General features: G+C 47.2%; 1 protein-coding gene across 1 annotated transcript in view; it reads left to right on the forward strand.

Annotated features, from left to right (window-relative positions):
- The first annotated feature begins 1,177 nt into the window (after positions 1–1,177).
- CDYL (chromodomain Y like) overlaps positions 1,178–26,702 on the forward strand; it is a 131,945-nt gene continuing 106,420 nt past the window's right edge. The window contains exon 1 of the mRNA XM_057699145.1: positions 1,178–1,542. Within this exon, the coding sequence (XP_057555128.1) occupies positions 1,519–1,542 (24 nt within the window). The 5' untranslated portion in view covers positions 1,178–1,518. The remainder of the gene's footprint in view (positions 1,543–26,702) is intronic.

The following is a 26,702-nucleotide window of genomic DNA, read 5'->3' on the forward strand; positions in this document are numbered from 1 at the left end:
GGCGCAGGGCGGGGGCCAGCGTGAGACAGGGTCTCTGCAGTGCCCCGCGGAGAAGTTCCGCTCTGTTCGCGACAAGGCTGGGAGCTGCCGGCTGCTTGGGGCAGTCGGGCCAGGCAGCCCCTTCCTCGTTCCGCGCCGATGCGGAGACGTCCAGCGTCCCGGCAGGTGTGCCCTGGGAGCGAGCCGTGCGGGCCGGCCCCACTTTGCCCCCTCCCCTGCCAAGTGTTGGAAGGGGCTGCCCGTCGCTGTGGTCCCGCGAGGGCCGGTCGCCTCGCTGCCCACGCCGTTCCCCCCAAGGAGAACCACCACTGACAGCTTCGTTCCATTGGAACCCGGACCTCCCCGGAGGCCGGATTCCGGCCCCTCCTCCCCGCTCCCCTTCGGAGGAGGCGGACGCTCCGAGAGGAACAGGGAGGCCCGGCGTGGGGGAAGCTGCGGCCCGGGCGGAGGCGGCCGCGCCCTCGCGCCGCCCTCGACTGCGCCGGGCTCCCGCCCCGGCCCCCACCCCCGGGCTGCCGCCGAGCGCGCGTGCCGGGCGCGCCGGGCCCCACGCGGGCGCGCGCTCCGGCTCCGGGTCTTGGCGGCGGCCGCGAGGGGGTTGGGGGGGGGACTGGCGGGCACGTGGTGGGGCGGGGGCGCCCCCTGGCCACGCCGCCGGCTCTCCGCGGGCTGGCCCGGCCCGGACGGGCGACGCGGCGGGGGCGGGGGCTCCGCGCGCTCCGGAGGGAGGCCGCGCCGCGCTGCCGTCGGGGCGGCGGGCTGCGGCCGCGGGCCGGCGCTTCCCCGCGGCTCCCCCACCCCCGGCCCCGCGTCGGGCCCGCCCCTTCGCCGCGCCACCGCCCTCCGCCCGGCCGCCCCGGGCCCGGCCCCTACGTCGAGGCGGGCGCGCGGGCGGCGGTACCGCGCGGCCCGGCCCGGCAGGGCCCGGCCTCCGCAGGGCGCCGGGACGAGCCGGGCCCCGCCCCCGCCCCGCCCCCGGCCGCGGCCCCGCCCCGCCCCCGCCGCGGGCTCCTCCCCTTCCTGCCGGCCGGCTCCCCGCCGCTCCCCGCCCCGCCCCGCCCCCCGCGCGGGCGGCCCGAAAACCCGGAGCGCGGGCGCGCGGCTCGGCCGGGCCGGGCGGCCGCACTGGGCATGCTCAGTCGCCGGGGCAGGTCTGTCGGCCGCAAGTAGGAAGCTCCTCGCACTCCGGCGGAGAGGGGGAGCCGCGGAGCCAGCGCGCCGCCGCGCCCGCCCAGCCCGGCCCGGCCCCGCGGCGGCGCGCTGAGCCCGAGCCGAGCCCGAGCCCGAGCCGGCCCGCCGGGCGGTGAGCGCGGCGCCCGGGGCGCGTGGCGCAGCTGCCCCTGCGCGCAGCCCGGCCGGCGGCCCGCCCCGGCGGGAGGGAGCGGCGGTCCGCGCCCGCCCGGCGCCCGGGCCGAGCGGAGCAGGAAGCGCAGGCCACGCAGGGACCCAACTGAAACAAAGTGTGGGCCGCCGGCCCTGCCCGCGCCCGCGCCCGCGCCCCGCGCCCCGCCGCCCGCCATGGCCTCCGAGGAGCTGTACGAGGTAGCTCCCCTCCCCCCGGCCCGGCCCCCGCCCCGCCCGACGGCCCGCCGCCGCCGCCGCCGCCCCCCCCACCCCCTCCCCCCCGCCGCAGTTTGCTGGACGGAAGCGCGCGCGCCCGGGCCCGGCGCCCCAGCTGCGGGGCCGGGGGGTCCTGGCCGCGGGGCAGCGGCTCGCGCGGACGGGGTCGGGGTGCCCGCGGCGCGGGGGTGCCTCCCCGGCCGTCCGGCGCCGCGCCGTGGGCAGGGTCCGCCTCCGGGGGGGGGTGGGGGGGCGGCGGGCGAGGGGGAGAGCGCGGCCGTCCGCCGGCCCGAGCGCCGCGCGGGCTCGCCCGGGGCAGCGGGGCGCGGACCGCGTGCTCTGACCCGCTGGGCGCTGCGGCCGGGGCCAGGAAATTTAAACTTCACGCCGGGGCCCGTCACGCCTCTGCGCCGCGGCGGCGCGAGTGGGAAGGGGCCCCCTCGGAGCTCGGGTCCGCCGGCGCCAAGTTGCGCGGCTGTCGGTGTGCATCCTCTGGCACGTCCCGTGCGCCTCGATGTAACTTCTGGACGCGGCGCGGAGTCGGAGGGGATGGGGATGGGGGGGGCCTGCTCTCTCGGGTGTGTGGTCCTTCCGCTGCGTGTGCGTGCTTGTGACTGCGTCCCCCGAGAGGCGGGAGACGCCTGCGTCCTCTCCGGACTCGCTTCTTGGAGGCGTTTAGGGACCCGGGAGTTTAGGGACCGAAGGGGGCGTCGGTGCCGGGTAGAGCCCCGTCGCCCTGGGAGCCCTCGATGAGGACCAGGTGCGCCCCCCGAGGGGTCTTCTCCTGTGGGCGTGTTACCGCCCTTGCCGCGGGTGGAGCTGTGTTGCCCGCAGGGACCGCCTTCTAGCAACTTCTTGTTGCTGTTTTAAAAGCAAGTGTTTGCCAACGTTCCCCGGAGGAGGCCGCCTCTGTGGAGCCGCCGGTAAGATGGTTGCGTCCGCTACACGGTGTGTCCTGCGCGGTCCGCGTGCCTCCGCCGGCGCCGAGGACGTTGCCTTCTCTTCGCCCACTTCACACCTTAGCTGTGCCCTGGGTCGTTTGGGTACTAACGGGAAAAAAACCCTCCCTGTGCCCAAGAAGCCTCCCGTCTAGGAAGGAAAGGGTCGTGCTTGGGAAAAGCCCAGAAGCAGACAGAGGCTAAGGCGCGCGAAGCTGGGAGAGTACGCAGCGTGAGGCCGTGCGGGATCTGGTGTCTGCACCAGACTGTGGAAACCAGACGCTCTCTCGGAGAGCTGAGGCTTGAGTACTCACCCTCCTTTCGTTTTTGTGGTTATACATACGTAATCCGTGAACTCATTGCGTTCGTGTTTGCGTGAGGGTAGCACCTTATACGTAAGTTGTATCTCGCGTGTAGAAAATTATGTTGAAGACAGCACTTTTACCACTAGTGCATTACGAACTAAACTTAGTTCTTTGCTTATTCTGTATCTTCATGTTTTCCACTCTCGTGGCAGAATTCATGTACAAGTCACATTTTGCACAGTTTGTGTTCATTCGGCATGTTATGGAATGCCTACCCTGCGGAGGTTCTGTAGGGAGCTAGGGAGGGATGAGGGATGGGAATGGTTTGTGCTCTCAAAGAGCATCTGTTGGAAGAACTAAGCGCATTACAGAGAAGTGACACACCTGCACAGTTGAACTCTTCTGTCTGAGTTTTAGTTTTGGGAAAAAAGTGTTATAGGAGCGTAGTTGAGGTGACACTAAACAACATGGCCAGTATCTTTCAAAGTGAATTTTCTCACTTCTTTACTTGTAGGCAACACTGTGACTATATTAGGGTTGCAACTTGATATTTGAAAGTTCTGCTTGGCAATTGAGAGCCTGGATTTGGAGTCAGAAAGCCTAGTTATTGAAATCCAACCATGTCACCTTGAGCAGATTAACCTTGAAAGCTCAGTGTCCTCATCTGTAAAATTGGGATTAAAGCTTACCTCATAGAGCTGTCAAGTCTAAATGAAAAAAACATGTACAGCCTACCCACGGTTCGCAGAGAGAGCACTCAGAGGTGATGGTTGTTCTTGTGTTTTAACTGATCTAATATGCCTCGCAGGGGCCTGGCTTTGTTTCTAAAGGTTCAGAATTGTACTGTTTTAGTCAAGGCAGTGTTATTTGTGAGGCAGAAATGATAGTAGTTCTAGGTAAACACTGTGACTGGCTGGCTGCTTGTCAGGGGAAGGAGGGGGTACTAAGGTATGTTAGTAGCCAGGTCCTGGGGCATGAGTTGCCTGGTTTTGTCCAGTTCTGCCCAAATCAAAGTAGAAGTTTCATGTTTGGCCTCCAGCTCCACAATTCCAATGGGATATAGTTGACAGAGGAGGAAATTCAAAGTCTTGCTTTTTGAAGTAACTTGGTATGTGAGGAGCACGTGTCTGCTGTAGCCCCGTGAACTTTGGCGAGTTACCCAATTGCTAAGCCTTTGTTTTCTCACCCAAAAAGAAAGATCTCGGACGTTTAGCATGATTCCTGATGTGTAGTGCTAGGTCCTTAGTAGATATTTAGGTGGTTACTGTAATTGTGCCTTGTGAGTTAAAAGTAAGAAAACAGAGCCCAGTGAAGACGGGATGCGGCATCAGGCTCCCAAAACTGCAAGAGGTACCCTTAGCTGAAGGATGGAATCGATTTACTGCCCGCATCTCCGGCAGCTGGGATCAGGGAAGACAGGTTGTTTTAATTCACCCATGCTACCAACTTTCTAGTCTTCACAAGAAGACAAGCATCCTTTAGACCAGGGCGTTCATGAACTTTATGTAAAGGACCAGATCGTTATTAACACTTGAGGCCTTGCGGGCCACGCACTCCGTCGCCACTGCTCAGCTCTGCCGTGGTGGCCCAGAAGCAACAATAGGCCACGCCTGCAGGAGCCAGCACCGCGCTCCAGTGAAACTGCTTGTGGACAGTACAATTCGAATTTTGTGTAACTTTTACATATCGTGAACTAGCCTTCCTTTTTTAAAAAGGAAAATCACTTAAAAATGTGAAAAACAGTCTTAGCCCATGGATTCTGCAAAAACAGGCAGTGGGCTGGATTTGTCTTGCCGGTCTTAGTTTGCTAACCTCTGCTTTAGAGGATGAGCTGTTCTGAGCTGAGTTTTCTGCTGGGGTTGGGACATAAGGAGGGTGGGATGTGGAGTAGTTAAAGGTCTCCTCTCAGTAGCTCCCCTCCCAGCTCTAGACTTAGAGCCAGAAGTGTGGGTTCCACTCCTCCCTTCTACACTGGGAAGTAACTGTCACTCCTGAACCTCCTCACCTGTAAAATGGGAATGGTGATCACTGCTTGAAAGAGTTGTGAAGCCTGAGCTACCTGAGCATGTCAAAGCAGTTTAGAGTTGATGAAACACATCACCCTTCTACGTTACTCTTCGAAGCATCTTTATCTTCCATCCTTAAAGGGGGGAAAAGCCAACGAAAAACCATCCAGCACTTAAACCCTGAAACCAAGCCTTTTTTTCTTTTGATTTTAAAGTGTCAAGTAAATTGATTATATCACCAAAGGAGAAAAAGATGAGGATTGTAGTTTTTCTAGTGGTCAAATAACTACCCTAAGATTTAGTTCATGTGGTTTGAGTCGCGAGTCTAATACTCTAATCTACTCGACTTGTTTATCTTAATCATTCCTCTTTCACAGCGGGTGTGGGTTTTTCCCCCCTGAGAACTACTGTAATAGCTAATTTAAATTTCAGCAAGCTCTCCGTGATCTAGTCTTGGCCTTCGGAGACAATGTTTATCCCACACAAGCATGTTTCAGGCAATCAAAAACGGAAGTAAGCTTTTGTGGTTGGAGTGGTACCTGGCTTATAAAATGTGCCCTAGGGTTGATTGGTTTGGAAGGATGATCAGGATTTGGGGAAAGTAAGTCTTTCGAGTCTTTCTCCTCTGGGGTGAGGTTGTGCCTCTCTCCTGTGCTCCGCAGAGTTTTAAGAGGGTGAGTCAAAAATTATCTGCACTCCGGTTATAGTAAAACTTCTGTAAATTCTACAGGCAGAGTGCGGATGATTTTTGACTCACCCTTGTACACAGACTGAGCGCACAGTTGTACATCAGATGTGCACGTGTGGTTCAGATGGTGGTCACAAAGCTCAGACTCTCCGTGAATGTTGGTTAAGACGAGCCAGCATCTGCAGCATGTGGTTAGCTGCCTCTTAAGGTTGCGATTCCCCGAAATGAGAAGAGTTATTCGACTGCTGGAATTGTGTGGCAGTAGAGTCATGTGTGTGTATTTTGAAAATTAGCGCAGTCTCTTAAATGTGAGTTGCTGAGAATATTTACGCATTTGCCTGAACAGGAGTGTGGAGACATCTCCTGTGCTTTTCCTTTGAATTTGCTTCTAGTTCCTGTGTACTTGAGTCAGTTTTTCTCTCCTTGCTGTGATACCTAAGAATCATTTAATTGGTTCCTCGTGCTCTATCATGACTTTAAGTAGTGAACATATTTTCACAGTGTATTGAAAATACTTTCTTCAGTTTTGAGTATATGAGCTGCACCAGGCTGGTCCGAGTCGAGTTTTTGTGACTATGGAGTCATTTTCATATTGTGTGTATCTGTGGGTACACAGCATCATTGAGGGTCCTGTTAAAATACAGATACTGGTGTCCAGACCATGAGTGTGTTTGGATAGTTTTCAGTGCTTGGGTGGAGACAGAACCTCCGCCTCAGAAAGCTCCTCCCTGGAATGTGGGCGGGTTTAGGAACCTCTGGGTTGCACCAGTCTGTTTGCGACAACACTGAGGGTTGGGATGCACCTTTGCAGAAGTTGAGCTCCAGGTGGACCAGACAAGCCCTTCACAGGCTCTTTGTTGCCGGGGTAACTGAGTCATTCCAGGGAGGGAGCGTTATAAACACTTGGCCGTCTCTGAAATGTCTGTTTTCTGTCTTTGTCGTATGGTGTACTTGGTCACCAGGTTGTAAGATCGGTGCGCCTAGGAATTTTAGTACGGTTGTTATTTTCCGCAGTTCAGATTTTGCAATAGGTGCATAATTGTTGAATTATGCTTTAATGAAAGAGTGAATTAAAGGAATGACTTCCCTCCAGTTCCCCCCTCCCCCAAACATGCTGCCTGACTGTTCCTTTTACACATAGCCCCGCATCAGCATACGTGGTTTTTACTCTAGGATGGGGAGAACGTCTCACTTCACTGTTTCCCACACGAACTTAATTCTCTCCAATTTTTTAAGCTGTTCAAGGTCTGGGAGGTCCATGCTCTCTGGGGAGTCTGGGAAAGGTCTTTTGCTTTGGTGTGAAAATTTGTTCAAGTAATAAGAGCGTTTTCCGGCGGTGAGGATCAGCAGCTTTCCTCTGTTTCTCAGGGGTATCTGTGACCCAAAAGGTATTAAACTCGTTCTTGAGACCTTTAGAGCGCAGAGTTGGGCTTCACCTTCACTACCCTTCACTGACAACTTTGACGGGTGTGCGTGCACCAGCTTAGCTCTGCTTCAGCCAGAGCCTGCAGTGAAACTGTGTTCAAACCCCACCAATTGGGTTTGGAAGCTGCATACTAATTCCAGTCTTTAAGTGGCTGTTCTTGAAATTTCACATATATAAAGCCAAAAGGTAATATTTTAGCCCCACTTCTGACAGTGCAAGGATTTTCAATCCTTTAAGTCTGAATCACCCCTGAACTTGCTTGCTGTTATTTTCCAGTGTTAATCATCGTGCCTGCAGAGAAACCCGCACAGAGCAGCGCCTTGTTCCATGCGGGCAGGGTGCATACAGCTTTACCTGTGCCTGTACCAGCGTCTTTGATCATCAGTCTATCTCAGAACTTCCTTCTGGGACTTTTTTTTTTTTTTTCCTTAAGCATATCCTTTAGAGATTTCTTTAGTGAGTGGTTTTTGGTGGAATAGTCTGTAGGTTTTTGATTACCTGGAAATGTCTTTATTTTGTCCTCATTTTTGAAAAATAGACTTGATTCCAAATGAAACCAATTACTTGGTTATTTTCATTCAGCATTTCGAAGCCATCACTCCATTGTCCTCTGGCTTCCCTGTTATTCTTGAGGAGGTCGTTGTCAGTCTGGAGGCAGTCTGTCTTCTGTCTCTGGTGGCTTGGGGATCCTCTCTTTGACTTTGGTGTTTTCTAGTTTTGTTATAGTGTATCTCTGTGCGACTTTCTTTTTATTAATAATCTTCGTATATGTTGTGCTTCTCTCGTGGCTCTGTGCCTTGCCAGTTCTAAAAGATCGTTGGCTGTCTTATCAGATCCTGCCGCACCTCTAAACTCTCCTTCTGGAATTCCAAGGAGGCACTTATTAGATGTCCCCGTCCTTACCCTCTTGTTGCCACCTCCTTGTTTTTGTTTTGTTTGCATTCTGGGTATTTCTTTGGATCTCAATTCTAGTTCACTAATGAGCTGTGTCTAATCAGCTATTTGATTCATCCATTGAGTTTTTAATTTCCTTCCTAGGCTGTGTTGGGTCTTTGTTGCTGTGCACGGGCATTCTCAACCTGTGGCGAGCCAGGGCTATTCTTCATTGCAGTGCGTGGGCTTCTCATTATGGTGGCTTCTCTTGTTGTGGAGCATGGGCTCTAGGTGCGTGGGCTTCAGTAGTTGCAGTGCATGGGCTCAGTACTTGTGGTGCACGGGCTTAGTTGCTCTGCCCGGCATGTGGGATCTTCCTGGCCCAGGGATCAAACCCGTGTCCCCTGCATTGGCAGGCGGATTCTTCACTGCTGCGCCACCAGGGAAGTCCCAGGTTTTTAATGTCAACACATATTTTTTATTTCTAAGTAGTTTGGGTACCATCCCCCCCACGCCCCCCAACCTGTGGCTTGCTTTCTTCTTTGGTGTTTGTCTACTTTTATGATTGACTCATTCATTGGATCAGAGGGCGTTATTTCTTTCTTTTGCCAGAATCAGAAGAAACCATATTGATTTGGAATTTGTGGTATCGCGACTGGGGCCAATGCTTGAGATTTACCTAGAGATACTGAGAATGCAAATAAAGTGTAGGCTAGATTTCAAGGGCACTGTGTGTGAAAATGGATCTGATAGTTTCAGCGAATGCCTCCTAAGCAGAACGTTAAACATCTTCGTCCTGCCCGCCCTGATATATAAGCACATCTCCTCTAACTTTTCTTTGGCTGAGGCTGGCCTGTTCGGTTGGTCTGAGCTCGTGAAGCTGTAGTTGTTGGCCTGCTTGGTGCACACCCACACACCCTGTCCCTCCCCTGGACCTCTGTGTTGCCAGTTTTTCAGTACACGGGGGCTTCCTCAGCTCAAGTGCCTCAGTGTCCTCATTCAGGACCTCATCAGCGCTCACTGTTAGCAGGAGTCCTCCCCTCCAAACCCCGTGCGACTGTTCCTCTGCACTATTTAATGATCTGTACTTGCTTATGCGTTACTTTCTGTAGGTATTAAATAATATTATGTAGATTTTCTCCAGTTTCTGTGGTTTTTGTAGTGCCTAATCTGAGGACGTGAATGTGGTGAGCAGTCAATAATTGACTTTTAGCTGAAATACAAATATTGTAGTGACTGGAGTTGCGTTATTTGAAATTACACCGTATATGTGAGAACTGTGCATTTAGGTAGCTTGTTTGAAAAGCCATATGGTGTTTTGGAGGAAAGTTATTTCTAAACTTGATACAAATAATTTGGAGGAAAACTGTGTTCCTGGAAAGAGTATTTGAAATGTTGGCCACAGCATTTATGTTTACCTGATGGGGGGTGTGTGTCTAACAATAGAGTTTTCGAGCTGGAGAAGTTAGCTCAGTATATTTAGGCAATGTCTTTACTTTCTGTCTCTTTCCATTTATAACTGTCTTTGCCATGTGACATTCTTAGGAGGTTGGTAGTGTCCAGCATTTGTTGGATGAAGCCCCTCAGTGTTGGTTGCAGGTCATGACTAGTTTTGGTTAAAATGTTAATATTTTTCATCGGTAGTTTACTGTTTAGGATTTTAGAGCATCCCAAAGTTGCAGGCAGAAGCATGTCTTGTCTTAGCATGTAACTGATCTGGAAACCTCAGCTGTTGAGAATATGTGAGAACCAAGACAGAAAAAGTCCTCTTGGCTGTAAAAAGTTGTCACACCCCGTACACATGGAACACTCCGGGTCTCTCTTGGAGACCGTTTGCCTTTATTTTCGGCATGACGTGCTTAGACTGTCTGGCTTCCTTAGCTTGTTAGAAGCAGATATCTCGCAAAGGGAAGGGAGCCACCTCAGGCAGGTGAGCGGGCGTTAGTAAGTTTGCTTGTGAGATGGGCTGAACTGGGTAGCTGGGGCCGGCAGCTCCAGGTCAGGGATGTTAGGGGCTTCTGAGCCCCCTCGAGCTTGTGAAGAGCATGGTTACAAAGTGAGAAGCTGTGTGTTGAGAAGAGCTATCAAAAATGATTTGTAAAAAGTTTTGGGGTGTAAGTGGCAAAGCTAAGTTTAATTTTATGGTATGTTTTCCAAAGTTTCCACCCAAGTATTCCTAACAGCGGAGGAAAGAAAGCAGGTGTCCTCTTTAGGGGGTGGAGGTGGGAGTCGGGTTATAAGCCCGGCCTGTTTTTGAATTCTCACATTATCCTAAAACCTCTGTGGAGCTAATAGTGTACTGCGGAGAATGGTTTTTGGTTTGACAAGTGTTTAAGAGTAATTACCAGTTGACGCTTCTCCGTAAATCTTTGGGTCCAGTCGATGCTTCGGGAAGATGAGCCATGAGTTGGTGTCTTTGTTCAGCTTTTCATCCTCCCTCCTACCCCCCCCCCCCCACCCCAGGGTTAAGAGCAGGGACTTGCTCTGTCATCTTCCATGGTGACACTGGGTAAAGGGAGGATTCGCTGAGTTCCTCAAATGTAAATGAGAATATTTGAATTATCAGTGAAAAATTTTAAGAAACCTTGTTTCAGTCATTGTTTTTACCATTGAGGTTTAAAGAAATTTTCTATCTGAAGTCGTCTCACTGTTGGGTGTTGAAGTGAAGGTGCAGGAGCTGTTTTGCTTTTGCTTTTTTTTCTTTGCCCTGTGTTGGGTCTTTGTTGCTGCATGCGGACTTTATCTAGTAGCAGCGAGTGGGGGCTGCTCTTCACTGCGGTACACGGGCTTCTCATTGCGGTGGCTTTTCTTGTAGAGAGTGGACTCTAGGCTCGCAGGCTTCAGTAGTTGCAGCATGAGGGCTCAGTAGTTGTGGCACATGGGCTTTGTTGCTCCGAGGCATGTGGGATCTTCCTGGACCAGGGCTGGAACCCTTGTCCCCTGCATTGGCAGGTGGATTCTTAACCACTGCGCCACCAGGGAAGTCCAGTAGCTGTTTTTATGTCAAGTTCGCCTGCTGCTTCTCTGCTTAGTGGAGCGATGGTGCTGGTCCTTGGTCAGTCCTGGGAGCACGTGGAGGGGCCTGTCTGCTTCCTGCTCCTGATGACCCATGGGCTGGTCCAGAGCCCCCAGGAAAACACCCTGTCTTCCGGGGTGCCTCCAAACTTCATTCCTCCCTCCCTCCCAGATTTCCTGTCCCCTCACCCAGCTTGGTCCCTCCAACCTGATTTCTGTCCTCCGTCAGGTGCCCTTTGAGTTGAGGCTTTCTCCGTCCTGTTTGGACTCTTGACCCGTCTCCTCTGCCGGCTTGTTGCTCTGCTCAAAGCTCTGGAAAGTAGGCGTCCGTCTGTCTGCCCCCTTGGCGCACCTTGCTTTTCATCTGTACGGTTCAGAGGGAACCCCCCTACCTGCCTGACACCTCTGACACCTGAGGGGGAGCTCAGCCAGCTCTCCAGCCCTCGGCAGTAACGATGTTGGTACGGCCCAGGCCCTGCCCGCTGGGGCTGAGAACTCTTGCTGCCCCTCCGAGGCTGGTCGCCTGTGTCTCATTCCCAAGTCCCTTGCTCTCCCGGGTGATGGGAGTGGGAACAAAACCAAGGTGGAAATTCCCATCCTTCCCGTGTTTCCTCCGCCTTCTACCTCTGCAGTGTGACTTGTGTTTCTCTGGGATCCTGCCATCCTGCGGGGCACCCCTCCCACGCCCACCTGTGAGGACCACTCTTGGGGAGGAGGGATGTGGCCGCCTCCTCAAATCTGGAGGAGCCACCCTGTGCCGTGCACTAGCCCTGGGCCACACGAGGTCGCCTGGAGCCCTGGGCGCTCTCTGAAGCCACGTGGGGCCCAGCAGGAGTGCAGGCTGCCTTCTCTTCTGCTGCAGGGAGAGCGAGGCATCACGGCACCATAGCAAGGCTCCTTTGGTTTCCAGTTAGGCTTCTCCCCTCAGCAGCATCCCGGGTCGGGGGACGATGCCGGGCAGACCTCCCCGCTGTCTTTCTTGCTGGCCCAGCTCCGTGACCTGGCCGGCCTCCCCCTCCGGTGCCTCAGAATCCCCGGGGGCAGGAACTCCAGAGACTCAGACGAAAGCACCTGCTGCCTAAGGAGAAAGGGGCCTGAGAGCCGCGGGCTGGGGCTCATCGGCTTCTGAGGGGGTGTGTGTATCACAAGCTCTGACCCCAAAGATGGTTGTAGGATCTGTTACTGAACTAAAGTTTTTCTTTCCATCTGTTGCGTGTTTGGTTGGCTCTGGCTCTGGGTCAGGGGAAGTGAGATTGTGTCACCGTGTTTTCCACCTCCTTGGTCTCCTCTGCCACTCCTCTCACCCCGCCCCCGCCCTCCATCAGATGAGGTGGAATTGAACGCTGCTCAGAAGTTTAATGGAAAAGCCAAGCGAACAGTAGAATCCTTCTGTCTTTCCAAAACAAATCAAGTTTCCAGCTCAACTAAGCTACTGTTGACCTGTGTGTGTCCTCCCTCACCTTTTCCCTGTAGTTCACCTGCCCTTAGTAGAAAGTGGGTTCTCACTCCTGCTGTAGGTCATTATTAGTTTAGGACATCATCCGGTCAGGGTTTTGCTTGTCTGTTATGTGTGAGACGTTAGTCATGATACAGAAGAGCTGCAAACGTGTAGGAGGATTTACTCTTCTCCGTCCATCTAGTTCCGATATGTTAGCATTGGTTAGCAAGAAGTTATATAGTAAACACCATTTATGGTTTATGTGTTTGTTAAAAGTGGCATTTGAAACATTTCCTGTAGCAAGTTTATAATACCCTTTAAACGTGAAGATTGTTTAAATCTTAAAAAATCTTTAAGTTTCGATGAGCAGTTAGCAATGATGTGACGATACTGTATTTAAGTATACGTAGGTGACCTTTCACATGCTTTATAAAAGTCTCAGAGTTTGGCAGGCATTACCTCGGTGGGCTAGGGTTTATGTTAAGGTGTTGGAAATACTCTTCTGTAAGACATGTACTAACACCTTAACCAAAAAAAAAAAAAGAAAAAACAACCCACTGTTCCTGCTGTGAGGACTGGAGTTACGAGGGTTTCTTAGACTCTGTCATGTGAGTTAACAGATGGTGGTGGTTCAGTTGTAAGCAACAGGCAGGGTCCTCCTCTGCCTTTTCTCCCGTGGTCTCCATCCTCGGGGTCACTAAGCAGACACAGAGACCATGGGACTGAAACGACATTTTCCCATGTAGCTTGTGGAATTTCACAGTAACTACCTGTAATTTTAAGGTAGCCAGTAGGTTTCCTGTGCACAGCAGCATGGAAATCTTTTGTATGGACCTAAAAATGAGTGGCTATAGGGTGGAAAGTGAGTCAGCTTTGTGTGAGATTTAGCAAATTCTTGAGGAGCGTGAACTTAATGCAGCAACACAGATAGTGTTTGACGTCCACCGAAGAGTGCAGGTTAAACCGGTGGCTGTAATGTAGCCCAAAACATTGATGAAAAGAGAAGAAAGAGCAGATTCCATTTGTCAGAATTTTGTCCAAAAGAGATTTTGAAAGTTTCTACCGATACAAAGGTGGTGACTATAAAAGATGTGACATTTACTATGACTTTATTTTTAAGAAATAGAAGGAAATAGAACATGTTTGGAGAAGACATTAAAGGGAAAGACATGTCTAATACAAACATTAAAAGACCGACGAGCAGTGGCCAGCAGTACCATCCCCAAGAACCAAGGAAGCGCCGGTGTCAGATCCGCCTGTGGTGGTGTCCCCGGTAGCATCCTTCATTGTATAACCGATGCCTCAGGGTCGAGTGGACTTAGCACGTGGGAAGTAGGAAGTCAGCATCCGTGAGTGCGGAGGGAGCACACCCGAGGCCTGGCGATGGCCCTTTATCAGGACGCCTCCTTCCGTTTGTGGGAAACCACTTTTGATTTACAGCACGTCGTCAGCTTAACTGACTGGACTGCATGGTGTTGAGTTACCCTGGTTCATTCCCAGATCCTCTTGTGACTTTTTGGCCCCACGGGGGATATTCGGAAGGCCACCCGAGGGCGATCCTAAAAGAGGAGGAGGTTCTGAGAATGTTCTATGTCGTCAACAGCCTCTTTGAAATGAAGAGTTTGGCCTTGTAAGGTCACTGCTTGAACCAGCTGACATCCGCTTGGCAGGCAGGTGCCTTGAATTTCGTGGTCTCATCACCTTACTTGTGGTTTGTAAGTGAAGGCCCTGTGGGTGTTTACTGAGGAAAGAAGATGGAAGTCAAAAAAGAAAGGAAGTTGTCATCCCCTGCTCTAGCTCCCAGATTCACCGCCACAGACTGCCGACACCCATCGCTGGGGACAGCTCTGTGTGTCAGTGTAGACAGAAGATTGGATTATACAGGTCACAGTTACTTCATAAAAGTAGAATTATATCCATGCTGTTTAACAGAAGACACGTAGATGTGACCACTGCAGGAATTGTGGAGTGTTCTATAAAGACCTTTTTATATTTTTGGCCCATTTTTCTTTTGCCTTTTTCTTGACTTGCGGGGGTTCTTGGTCATCGATGCCAATCTTTGTTTATCTTGCAAATATCTTCTCACCCGTGTTGTGTCCTCACCCTTCATTAAAGATTTTAAAATCTGTAGCATAATTACATATTTCACCCGACAAATTAATGAAATTTTACCTTTTACTGCAGTAATCCTTTTTTCCTCACTCTGTTTCTCGTTTAGGAAATTCTTCCTACCGCAGGATTATTGTATTCCATCTTTTCATCCAAAAGTTTTGCTTTTTATGGTAGCAAAACCCTGCAGTTTTTTTCTATGGTACGAAGTTGGGATCTGGTTTGCTTTTTAACTGGATAATCTCCTGTCACTGTTTATTAAACTAGTCTCTCTCTCCCACCTGTTTGCCCCTCTGGCATATAGGAAGTTTTCGTTTGCGTGTGTGGGTCACTTTCTTCTGTTCACCTGGTGTTTGTCTTTTCTTGATCACACCTCACTGCTGTAATCAGCATGGCTTTTATAATAAGTCTTGGCAACTTGCCCTGGCGAATATCTTGATCTCGTTCTCTTTTTCTGAAAGATGTCTCAGCTCCTGTTGGTGGTGTGCTCTTTCTCTCTTCCGCTGGGCTTGGGGCGACGCTGCGTCGTGTTCGTGGGTTCCTCTGTGGTGCTGGAGATTGGGCAGTGGACCTGACAGATGAAAGTCTTGCCCAAGGAGCCTAGATTCTAGTGCTGGCAGCAGGCTAAGTGGGTACAGCTAATGGCTTGGGGTATGGGTTAGGTTTTTGTAAGTTGTTAGAGAAAGCCTCAATGATAAGGTGACACTTGGGACTTGAAAGAAAAGGAATGCCCTCAGAGGTTGCCGTGTTCTTAGCGAGTTTGAGGAGTGCGATGGTACCCAAGGTCAGGGTGGTAGTGGGATCCAGGCAGGCCCTTTGTAGATGTGCCGAATACTCTGAGTTTTGTTTTTACTGAGGTGGGAACCCACTGGAGGAGTCACATAATCAAATTAAAATTGTGGAAGGATTGTGTTGGATGCTATATGGAGAGCAAACCGTGGCAGGACTAGGAAGGAAGCAGGGAGACTGGTCAGGAGGCTGGCAGAATAACTTGGGCAGAATATGCTAGCATTTGAAACCTGGGTGGCAGGATGATGGAGCCGTGAGGAGGGACTGCACTTGGGGTCTGTTTAGGAGGTGGAGCTGAACAGGACTTACACGTGGGTTGGATATTGGATGTGACAGAAGGAGGAGAAATGAAAAGAACCCGGGGTTTTCAGGCTTGAGTCACTAGAAGAATGGACTTGGCCAGTTATTCAGACTGCTTAGGGCTCAGCTTTGGTTTTATTATGGGGGAGGGTCATGGAGGGGGGAGTGGATAGGTAGGAGTTGGGTTTTAGACGTGTTGAGTTCAGGATGCGTTTTAGATGTCAGGTGGAGGTGTGGGCATCAGGGTCTAATAGTTTAGAGTTTAGGGCGTGTGCTCTGGCAGGAGAGACTTTGGGGAGGTGTCAGTGTATGTGACAGTTTTTAAAGCCAGGAAAGGATGGAGGCATCCAGGGAGTAAGTTTAGGTAGGGAAGAGATGTGAAGGTTCTTAGATAGAACTTGGGGCGAGATGAAGATGCAGTAAGGGAGGCTGAGAAGAGGTGTGGCCGGGAAAGTAGGAGCAGGAGACGGTGTGTGGGGAGCAGGTGGAGCACATTTCAAGAAGGAGGGAATGCCTCTGTGTTCTGTGCTTCCCTGAGGACCGGGACTTGACCCTTAGGGAGCAGCACTGTTTGGGGGAGTCCTGGGGCTCCACCTGGCCTGGGCTCATGGGCGCCTGGGAAAAGAGGAATTGGAGGTGGTGCTTGTAGGCAGTTCCCAGGACCAGTTTTTTGAAAAGGGAACCAGGAGGGCGAGGTAGGCTCCAGAGTGTGTTTGCTTTAAGATAGGAGAAATTATAGCATGTTGCTTGATGCTGGGAAAGAGCTAATAGGAAGGGGAAATTGGTGAGTCAGGGAGGAAGGGAGCTGGCATGGGACCCTCGAGCACGTGCCCTCACCTGCTCTGCCTACCTCTCCATCTCTCTCTCCCCCTCTCCCCACCTTTCAGTTCTTCAGTATGTTTTGTTATGCACTTTTTAAAAAGCTCTTCACAGCCTTTCTTAGATTTATTCCTAGGAACTATAGTTTCTTGTTGCTCTTGTTAGAGGGATCTCTTTAAAGTTTTATTTTCTAACTAGTTAATGCTTGTGCATAGATAGGAAGGCTGTGCATCATCTTTGTATCTAGTAACCTTGTTGAACTATCTCGTTTGAAATTTAGTAGATTCTTTTGGATTTATATGTAATCATATCTTGTGACAAATGTGCAAATAGGGGCGATTATATTTTTTTCTCTTCAAATTCATACCCATTACTTGTTATTTTATTACTTTGTCTGGGACCGCTCAGTACAATGTTGAGTATCAGTTGTACGAGCAAGCATTCTTGTTTTATTTTTAATTCTGAAAGTTCTATAAAATTTTATTAAGGAAAAAAGCTGTAAATAGTTGCTAAGATACCTTTTAAAAAAAAAAATCTGGTTAAAGTTCTCTCATTTCTAGCATGTGAGGAGCTCTTAATCCTGGGTGCTTGATGAATTGCACGGGATGTGCTTTCTGCATTTATTAGAGATTGTCATTTTTTCCTCTCTTTCCTTTTAATATTTTAATACAGTATATTAATATATTATCTGATGTTAAGCCATCCTTGCATTTCTGGGATAAACCCTACTTAGTCACACTGTATTATTTTATGTACATTGTTAAATTCTTTTCATAATCAGTGTTATAATAGTCACTTGAAGAAAAAGTAACCAACTTAATATTTTTTAATATTACAAAACAGTTGCAGAATCCTTGGATTTTCTGGGTTTTGATTTTCTGTTTCTGAAGATTTTGTTTTACCTGCCTATAATAAAATCATCTGGACTCCTTTCTGTTTCCTTTTAAGATAGAGGAGCTATTTGATTATTCATTAGAGAATTACCTTGTATTGATTTATTGGTGCTTTCTATTTCTTAAGTTAGCTGTGGCCTAAAGTTTTTTAGAGTATTTTAGGATATTTAAAAACCTGTTTGTACTGGATCTATGATTATACTCCTTGAAAATGTCTTTTTTTTTTTTTGTGCCTTTTTCCTTACAGATATTTTACCTCATTTGATTCTTTTTAAGAATTAGTTTTTTATTTTATTGATTCTTTATATCTTTGCTTTCTACTTTATTGCTTGCTCTTTATGTCCTTCTGCCTTCTGTACATTATCTGCTTCTTTTCCTTGCTCTTCGGGTGAACCCTTAGCTCCTCTTGTTCTTTAATGAAGGCTGTAAATTACCTCGGAAGGGCAGCGTTAGGCACATCGTACAAGTTTGATTTGTGTTTTAAATCTTAAGTATCTTTAGATTTTTCTTTTGATTTATTTAAAACAAATTCAGTTATCTTTTTGATTAGGATATTTGTGTTTTAAAATCCAAAAAGCTTAAAAAAAATTAGAACCACAAGGATTTTGTCTGTTTTTGAGCACTTAAATTTAAATATTTTTAAGCTGAAAATCTTTTTCTTTACTATGTATCTTTTATTTTTTGGCTGCGTCAGGTCTTAGTTGCAGCACACAGGATCTTTTGTTGCAGTGCATGGGCTTCTCTCTAGTTTGCGGCACGCAGGCTTTCTCGTTGAGGCGTGTGAGCTCAGTAGTTGTGGCGTTGCCCCTAGACACGTGGAATCTTAGTTCCATGACCGGGGATCGAACTGGCATCCCCTGGATTGGAAGGCAGATTCTTTACCACTGGACCACCAGGGAAGTCCCATCTTTTTTTTTTTTTTTTTTAAGTAAACTTATTTATTTTTATTTTTTGGCTGTGTTGGGTCATCGTTGCTGCATGTGGGCTTTCTCTAGTTGTGGTGAGTGGGGGCTACTCTTCCTTGCAGTGTGCAGGCTTCTCAGTTGGTGGCTTCTCTTGTTGTGGAGCATGGGTTCTAGGCATGCAGACTTCAGTAGTTGAGGTGCATGGGCTCAGTAGTTGTGGCACATGTCTCAGTAGTTGTGGCACATGGGCTTAGCTGTTCTGCAGCGTGTGGAATCTTTGCGGCCCAGGGATTGAACCTGTGTCCTCTGCATTGGCAGGCAGATTCTTAACCAGTGCACCACCAGGGAAGTCCTGTCCCTTCTTTGCTGTGTATTTTCTAATTGAATTACACCATATTCAGAGAATGGTCTTTGTGAAACCTTAATTCTGGAGGTTTTCTCCTGTGATCTTGTGAAAGGGTTTTTTTGGGGGATTGGAGTTCAAGATTTGTTTGGTTTAGATATAAAATCTGTTAGGTGTTTATCAGATATTGATTGTACCCTTCAGTATATAGTGCTCCTATTAATGAATTTTCCTCTTCGGATTTGTTTTCATGTGTTGCTGCACTAACTTGTTTTCGGTAGTAATTGCTAGTCATATCTTTTTCCTTCTTTTTAATTTAAAAAAGTCTGAGATTTTACTTAGAAGTGTCTCTTGCTAGCAATATAGTGAGACTTTAAAACTTTAGTGTAATGTGTTTTAAAAGTTTAATGTTACGCTTTCTGAAATATTTCGATTTTTTAATGTTTGCTGTTTATCTTTTTTTTTTTTTTTTCCAGTTGTTTGCTGGTTTGAGAGATTTTTCTGTATGGATTGGGTATTTATTCTTTTGCTGGTTGTAAGATATATATTCTTTGACCTTGTGGTTGCCATTAATTTCTCTAGATTTTGCTTAACTGTTAATTTGAATGATCACATCATTCAGTGATTTCTTCTGAAATGTGACAGGGACATAACATTCTTTACCTTCTGAGTACATCTACTCCCCGCATCTTGTGCTCATTGAGAATGTTTCTGTTCTTTTTAATGAACCAGAAGCGGCATAAGCATGTAATAGTTAATTTTTATCTATCTTCCTTGAGAACATAGGAAGGACATAGCTCACTATTAGTTCTTCATTGAAATCTCCAACCTCACCTCCACTAGATCAAGTTTATTTTCTAGTATTCTATCTTTTAAAAAATAAACCGGTTATTTAAATTTTCTAACTTTGCATTTGAATCCTTGTTTCATTTGTCCTGTCCCTTCTGTGCCGCTGACTTTTGATCCTGAATTGCACTTTATTCTCTTTCCTTTTTGTTTTTTCCTTTTTTGAGATGTAACTTGGATACTATAGAATTCCTCCTCTTAAAGCCTACAGTTCCGGGGCTTTTAGTGTATTCACAAAACTGTACTTTTACCGTGATCTAATTTCAGAACATTTCCATACCTCAGAAGGAAACTCCATACCCCTTGGCTGTCCCCACCCCTGCACCCCTGGCAAGCACTACTCTACTTTCTCTGTGAGTTCGTCTATACTGGACTTTTCCTATGAATGGAATCGTACAATATGTGGTCTTTGTGTCTGATTTCTTTTCTAATGTGCTAGTAATTTAGCATAACGTTTTTGTGGGTTATCCACGTTGCAGAATGTATTTGTACGTCATTTCTTTTTATGGCTGAATAATAGTGTGTTTTGTGACCAGACCACATTTTGACTGTTCGTCCATCGATTGATGGATGTTTCAGTTGTTTCTATTTTTGTGTGTTATGAGTAATCCTGCACTGAACGTTTTTGTAGACATTTTTATGTGGACATATACTTTCAATTATCCAGTATGTATTTAGGAGTAGACTGTTTTACATCTTTCAGTGATTTTTTTTAATTGATTGATTGATTGATTTTTATTTATTGGATGCGTTGGATCTTCGTTGCTGCATGCGGGCTTTCTGTAGTCTTGGAGAGCAGGGGCTACTCTTCATTGCAGCGCGCGGGCTTCTCATTGTGCTGGCTTCTCTTGTTGCAGAGCACAGGCTCTAGGCACACGGGCTTAGTTGCTCCTCGGCATGTGGGATCTTCCCAGACCAGGGCTCAAACCCGTGTCCCCTGCATTGGTAGGCAGATTCGTAACCACTGAACAACCAGGGAAGCCCTCGGTGATTATTATAGCAAGGATTTGAGATAGTATGTTCTTGACATTTGTATGTCTAAAGATAATCTTACTATAATATTGTCACTGTTAATGGCTTTTTAGCTGGGTATAAATTTTATTGGTTGACAGTTAAGATTTTTTAGCTTTGCAGCTGATGAAAAATCTGCCCCTCTTTTCTTTATAAGTCATTTGAGTTTTTGGTAGTTTAAGATTTCTTACCCTTGATAGTTCTGCAGTTTTATTACTATGGGCCTAAAAATGGATATGATATACTTGTGATCTCAGTATGAATGATCTGAGGATGTTTGGTCCTTTTAACTGTGTTAATGCCTTGAGGAATTGTCTCAGTGTTCAAAGGTAAATGGGTCCGTAATTTTCTCTCCTTGTTTCATGTCAGAGTTATGCTGGGCTCATAAAAGGAGTTAGGAAGCATTCCATTCTCTTACTTTCTGACATTGGTTTTGATTCTTTATGAATGTTTTTTAGGATTTATCAGTGAAACCATCTGGTACTGGAATTTTCTTTGTGTTGAGTTAGGTTAAGAATTCACAATCTTTAATAGGTATAAAGTTATTCAGAATTTGCATTTCTTCTTGAGTTTTGGTGTTGTGTCTTTAAAGGAATTTACTCTAAAGTGTTTGGATTCATTGGCAGATAATTGTTTCTCTGTTATTATTCATCTCTCACTTTTGGTTTAATTTGCTTTTCTTTTTAGTTTTATGAGGTGGAAGTATAGGTCATTGGTTTAAGACTTTTCCTGTGTTCTAACATGAACATTTAATGCTATAAATTTCCTTCAAGCCCTTCTTTAGTGTATCCTGCAAAATTTGATATGCTTTCATTTTAATGTAGTTCAGAATATTTTCTAATTTCCTTGTGATTTCTCCAACCCATGGGTTGTTTAGAATTAGGCTGTTTAATTTTCAGATATTTTAGGTTTTACTTGATGTTTTAACTTTTTTTTTTTTTAAATAAATTTATTTATTTATTTTATTTATTGGCTGTGTTGGGTCTTCATTGCTGCACACAGGCTTTCTCTAATTGCTGAGAGCAGGGGCTGCTCTTCATTGTGGTGCGTGGGCTCCTCATTGTAGTGGCTTCTCTTGTTGCGGATCATAGGCTCTAGGCGCATGGGCTTCAATAGCTGTGGCACATGGGCTCAATAGTTGTGGCTCACGGGCTCTAGAGCACAGGCTCAGTAGTTGTGGTGCACAGGCTTAGTTGGTCCACGGCATGTGGGATCTTCCCAGAGCAGGGCTCGAACCCGTGTCCCCTGCATTGGCAGGTGGATTCTTAACCACTGCGCCACCTAGGAAGTCCTTTTAACTTTGATTTTTAAATTCCATTGTAGTCAAAACATCGTTAAGGTTTATTTTGTGGGGGGGGGGGGGGGGAAGGCGAGGGGATCTGTTTAGACTTGCTTTATGGGACAGTATTTAATCCATCTTGGCAAGTCTTCTCTGGGCATTTAAAAAGGTGACGCAGTTCTTCAGTCATCAGTGGAGTTTCATGAATATCAGTTAAGTTAGGGTTAATACTGTTATTTGGATCTCCTATATCCATACTGTTTTTTTTAAATCTGTTTTTATTAATTATTGAGAGGTGTGTTAGAACCTCCAACTATAAAAATGCATTTGTCTCTCTTCACTTGTGTGTGTGTTTCACGTATTTTAATGCTCTGTCATTACATGTACGTATATTTATTATATTAGTATAAATATACCAATATACAATTATGTTGACCTTTTAAAATCATTGTGGAATGAACCTTTTTGTCTATAGTGATACTTCTTGAAGTCTACTTTGTTTTATCTTAACATATCCATTCCAGCCTTGGTATATATTTATTTAGCCTCTTAGTTTGTTTTTGTCTTTATAAAGCGCTGCTTTTGAAACTAGAATATAGTTGGTTCTTGCTTTAAAAAAAAAATCTGCCAATCTCTGCCTTTTGATTAGGATGTTTAGTCCATTTACATTTAAAGTAATTACTGGTATGGTTGTATTTTAGGTCCACCATTTTGTGCTTTTTTGGGGAGAGATTTTTCTTTGTCTTTATTCCTCCTTTTTTGGTTTTTGTGTTAGACAAAGTTTAAAATTTTCATTTTCATTTTTCTGTTGGTTTTCTAGCTGTATTTGTTTGCTTTTGGTGGGGGAGTAGTGGTTGCTATAGGGATTACAAGGTGCATTTTAGCTTTCTCCCGGTCTACAGTGGTATTAAATCACCTTGGGTAAAACCCACCATTTCAATAGTGTATTTCAGTTTCCCCCCTTTACCTTTAGTAGTATTGTCATATGTATTTCACCTAAATAGTTTTTCCTGTAGTTTTTCTTCTCTTATCCTGTCTTGTCATATGTTACATTTATTTACTTTGTAAACTCATCAGTAATGTTTTAATTTTTGCTTTAAGCTCTCATCTTTTATAGAAACTAAGAAACTATATATTACATATGTAGTCGTCCCTCAGTGTCCATAGGGGATTGGTTGCAGGACTCCTGTGGATACCAAAATCTGCAGATGCTCAAATTTCTTATATAAAATGGTGTAGTACTTATAACCTGTGCACATCCTCCCACATACTTTTTTTTTTAACATTTTATTTATTTATTTATTTAATTTTTGGCAGTGTTGGGTCTTTGTTGCAGTGTGTGGGCTTCTCATTGTGGTGGCTTCTCTTGTTGTGGAGCACGGGCTCTAGGTGCATGGGCTTCAGTAGTTGTGGCTCATGGGCTCAATAGTTGTGGCTCATGGGCTCTAGACTGCAGGCTCAGTAGTTGTGGTGCACAGGCTTAGTTGTTTCAAGGCATGTGGGATCTTCCTGGACTAAGGATCAAACCCGTGTACCCCTGCATTGGCAAGTGAATTCTTAACCACTGTGCCACCAGGGAATTCCCTCCCATATACTTTAAATCATCTCTAGATGACTTATAATATCTAATACGGTGTAAATGGTGGCCAGTGTGGCAAATTCAAGTTTTGCTTTTTGGAACTTTCTGGAAGTTTTTTCCCTGAGTATTTTCAGTCCACTGTTGGTTGAGTCTTTGGATGGATACCCACATAATGACTGTTTCTGGCTTTATTTCTTCCTGTACATTTGAGCTGACATCTAGTGTGGTTTCCATTCAGGCTAGAGAACTTTCTTTAGCATGTCTTTCAGTCAGATCTGCTGGTGATAAATTGTTTTCTATTTGAAGACGTCCTCATTTCACCCTCAGTTGTAAAGAGTAGTTTTGCTGGATACTATAATTCTTGGCTGACAGGTTATTCTGCCCGCCACCCCCCCCCCCCAGCAGTTTGAACATTTGGTCCCAGTGTATTCAGACTTCCACAGTTTCTTAACGAGAAGTCAGTTTATGTTCTTATCATTATTGTTCTTATTTTCCTGTATATAATTTGTCATTTTTCTTTGGCTGATTTCAAGGTTTTATCTTTGGCTTTTAGCAGTGTGACTAAGATGTGTCTTTATTTTGCGTGAGGTATGTTTAACTTTTGGGGAGATTTTTCAGATGTGATAATCTTCAGAAATTTTTTTACTTTCTCTCCTGGGATTCCAGTCAGTGTGCTGCTCCCTGTTGTCACACATGCCTTTGAAAATTCTACTCATCTTTCAACCATCTTTTTTTCATACTTTTCTTCAGATTCTTCTGTATTCAGGTTCATTCCAGATGTTAGAAGAAAGTATCAATTTGCTGTTTAGCCCATCTGCTGAGTTCATTTTACTAATTGTTCATTTTCTTCTCCGTTTACATTGCCTTATCCATTTACTCACTGGTATCATATTTTCCTTCAGTCCTTTGAGCATATTTTCCAAATTCTTTGAACTGTTTGGCTGCTTTGAAGTCTCTTAAATCCAGCATCTGGGCTTACTTGGAGTCAGCTTCTATTGACTGTCTTCTTACCTGCGTACAGGTCACACTTTACTGTGGTTTTGCTGGTCTGGTCGAACATTGGACATGTTGTAGTGACCCTGGACTCTTGCATTCTTTGGGAGATTACCGGGGTTTTATTGTAGCACACTGTTAAATGCTTGGAGTCAAACTATGAGTTCCGTTTTTACTGTCATGGGCACCTGCGTCTGTCTGTTTGGCTGTCTTTCCACTGACGTTCCTTTACTCTGGCGCGCTGTGCCTTGCCCCTGTGCCTGTGAGGTTTGGAAGCTGGCTGAGCACCTGGGTAGAAATGAACTTCCTCTCTCCGTGGTCTTCTCTCTTCTGAGGGTTTCCCCGGGTTCTAGCTGCTCTGCCAGCTTTGGGCTCCCTGCCCTGACGGTTGAAGTCTTCTGCAGCCCTAGGTGAGCACAGCTGGGAAGGAGCATCCCATTCATAGATTTGGCTCCATGTTCCTCTTTCAGAAGATTTCTCGCTGGTCTCTGACTGCCTTTTCCCCAGACCGCTGGTGGTTTCCTTTGAGCTTACGTAGTTCAGCTGTCAGCCAGGGATTTCAGCATTTTATGCCCCAAATTTGCGTGTCGCTCCTTCTGCAGTTCTGGTGCTGTCTGAAAGCTCTAAATGTCTAGTTACTTCCCCAGTTCTGAGCTCTGATAGCTGGCACCTTTGGCTGGTAAGGCTCTGGTTTTTCTAGCCACTATTTCCGCAGCCATAGCTTTCATGGTTGGGCAGGGCCCTTGAGCCAGGAAGCCACGTGCTCACAGTCCTTACCCCTTAGGGCTGTAGTTGTTGAGATTTAACCCGTTACCTGGCTTTTGTAAGCCCTGTCTTTAGGTGGGTTTTTTTTTTTAATTCATTTTTCATAGGTGTTACCTGTGTGTGTTCTCCTGAGCCCTTCAGTCTTCCTGCCATTAGAGAGAATTGAATCTTGGTTTGTTTGGGAAAAGTGTATCTGTTTCAGGACCGTCTCTTCCTGTGTGCTCTCATTGCTTGGAGGGTCTTTCTGTTCATCATTTTTTTTTTCCTTGTAATATGTTTTCGTGAGATTCAACCACGATCCTTTTTCTGTTGTTCATGTTTTATTTGAAATTTGTCTGCACTTTAAGAAGGGACGGGTCAGGAGAGGTCTTCTCAAGGCACAGCGCCAGAGCGCCCTCTTCTGTCGTGTTTGACACATGGCCTGGTCCTTCCTGAGACCTGGCTCTGTCCTGCCATCCTTACCCTCAGCGTTCACCTGGACCTCCTCTGTCCATTGGCCCAGCTGTCCTCTCCTGCTCAATTTTTAGTCTATTCCCAGCAACTTTTCTTAGTGGCAGGGAGCTTTGGCCTGGTCGCTCTCGAGAACGCGTAAGGCCTGTGCAGCTGCACTCCCCGAGGGACCCGACTGGATCCCGTGCTCACCTGTGGGTTGAGTGGGTGGAAGTCCCCGCTGCTGCTGGCCGCTGCTCTCCCGTGGGCTGGCTGTGTTCTCCAGGGCTGCCTGTTGGGGGTCCCCCTGCTTCCGTCCATCAGACGCCCCGTGGCTTCCCTCCTGTGCAGGTCCTGGTACATCTGAGTCTCGTGGCTTTGGATGATGTTCCCTTCGCAACAGCATTTTGTGGTTTGGGGTGTCTTGGCTGTTACTGAAGATTTTGATGTTTTTTAGGGCGTTGGGGAAATTGACAACCTCCTGCTGTCCCCATCTTCCTTAGTTCCTTTTGTCTTGAGAAGAGGCAGAGCCTGTATTCTGCTTTGAAGGGCAGAACGTGGGTGAGAGTTCTCTCCCGTTTGCTCACCAGCTTCCTCCTACAATCAGGGTCGAGGAAGACGGATGTGGTTCCTTACTCTGTCCCCTGGTCACCCCTCCTCTGCTTGAGCCTGGAGCCTCGTCTGTACGTGTGGGTCCCGGTCCTGACGTCCCACCTCACGGGCTTTGTCTCCTCGCCTCTAGATCACCAGGCAGCAGTAGGAGCCTTTAGGGCATCATCTGGCTTCAGCTTTTGCTTATCTTGCTTCATTGTGGGATTTTCGTCTTTATATTCTTAAAGATTTCCCTACTTGCCTGCTTGTGAGTGATGCATTTTAAAAAGTATTTTTAAAATATCTTAGCCTTGTGTTTCTATGTTTATTGTCCTAGAAGGACTTGTTAAGGTATTTTGTCCACCATCCTGGCGAAAATGAAAATTCCATTTCTTTTTCTTGAAACTTGTCTCTTTTTCTGTGACTTGTCTGTCTCATTACTTAGCATGCTTTCTTTGCCCTCTTAACCTTTTTGATTTTTGAAATGCCTTTGTTCTCTGTGCATGTTCTAAGAGTTTGCCATCTTCTCCATAGGAAACCAGCGTAAGCTCCATAATTTTTGTGAAGCTCGGGTTGTCAGTCACTTAGAGACTAACTGGTGTCGATAAAATGGAGAGAGGAAAGTGTAACACTCAGAAGAACACGGTCACGCCCCACATTTCATAGACTCATAGAGTCTTACAGGGAGAAACGTCCTTGGCAGTAATCTTGCCTAACCCACCCTCTTCCGGTTCTACACTTGAGGATACAGTAGCTGAAACTAAGAGAATTGCTGAGTTATGACAAAGTGTGAGACGCTAGG

Source organism: Hippopotamus amphibius, chromosome 11 (genome assembly GCF_030028045.1).
Source record: "Hippopotamus amphibius kiboko isolate mHipAmp2 chromosome 11, mHipAmp2.hap2, whole genome shotgun sequence".
Taxonomy (NCBI): domain Eukaryota; kingdom Metazoa; phylum Chordata; class Mammalia; order Artiodactyla; family Hippopotamidae; genus Hippopotamus; species Hippopotamus amphibius.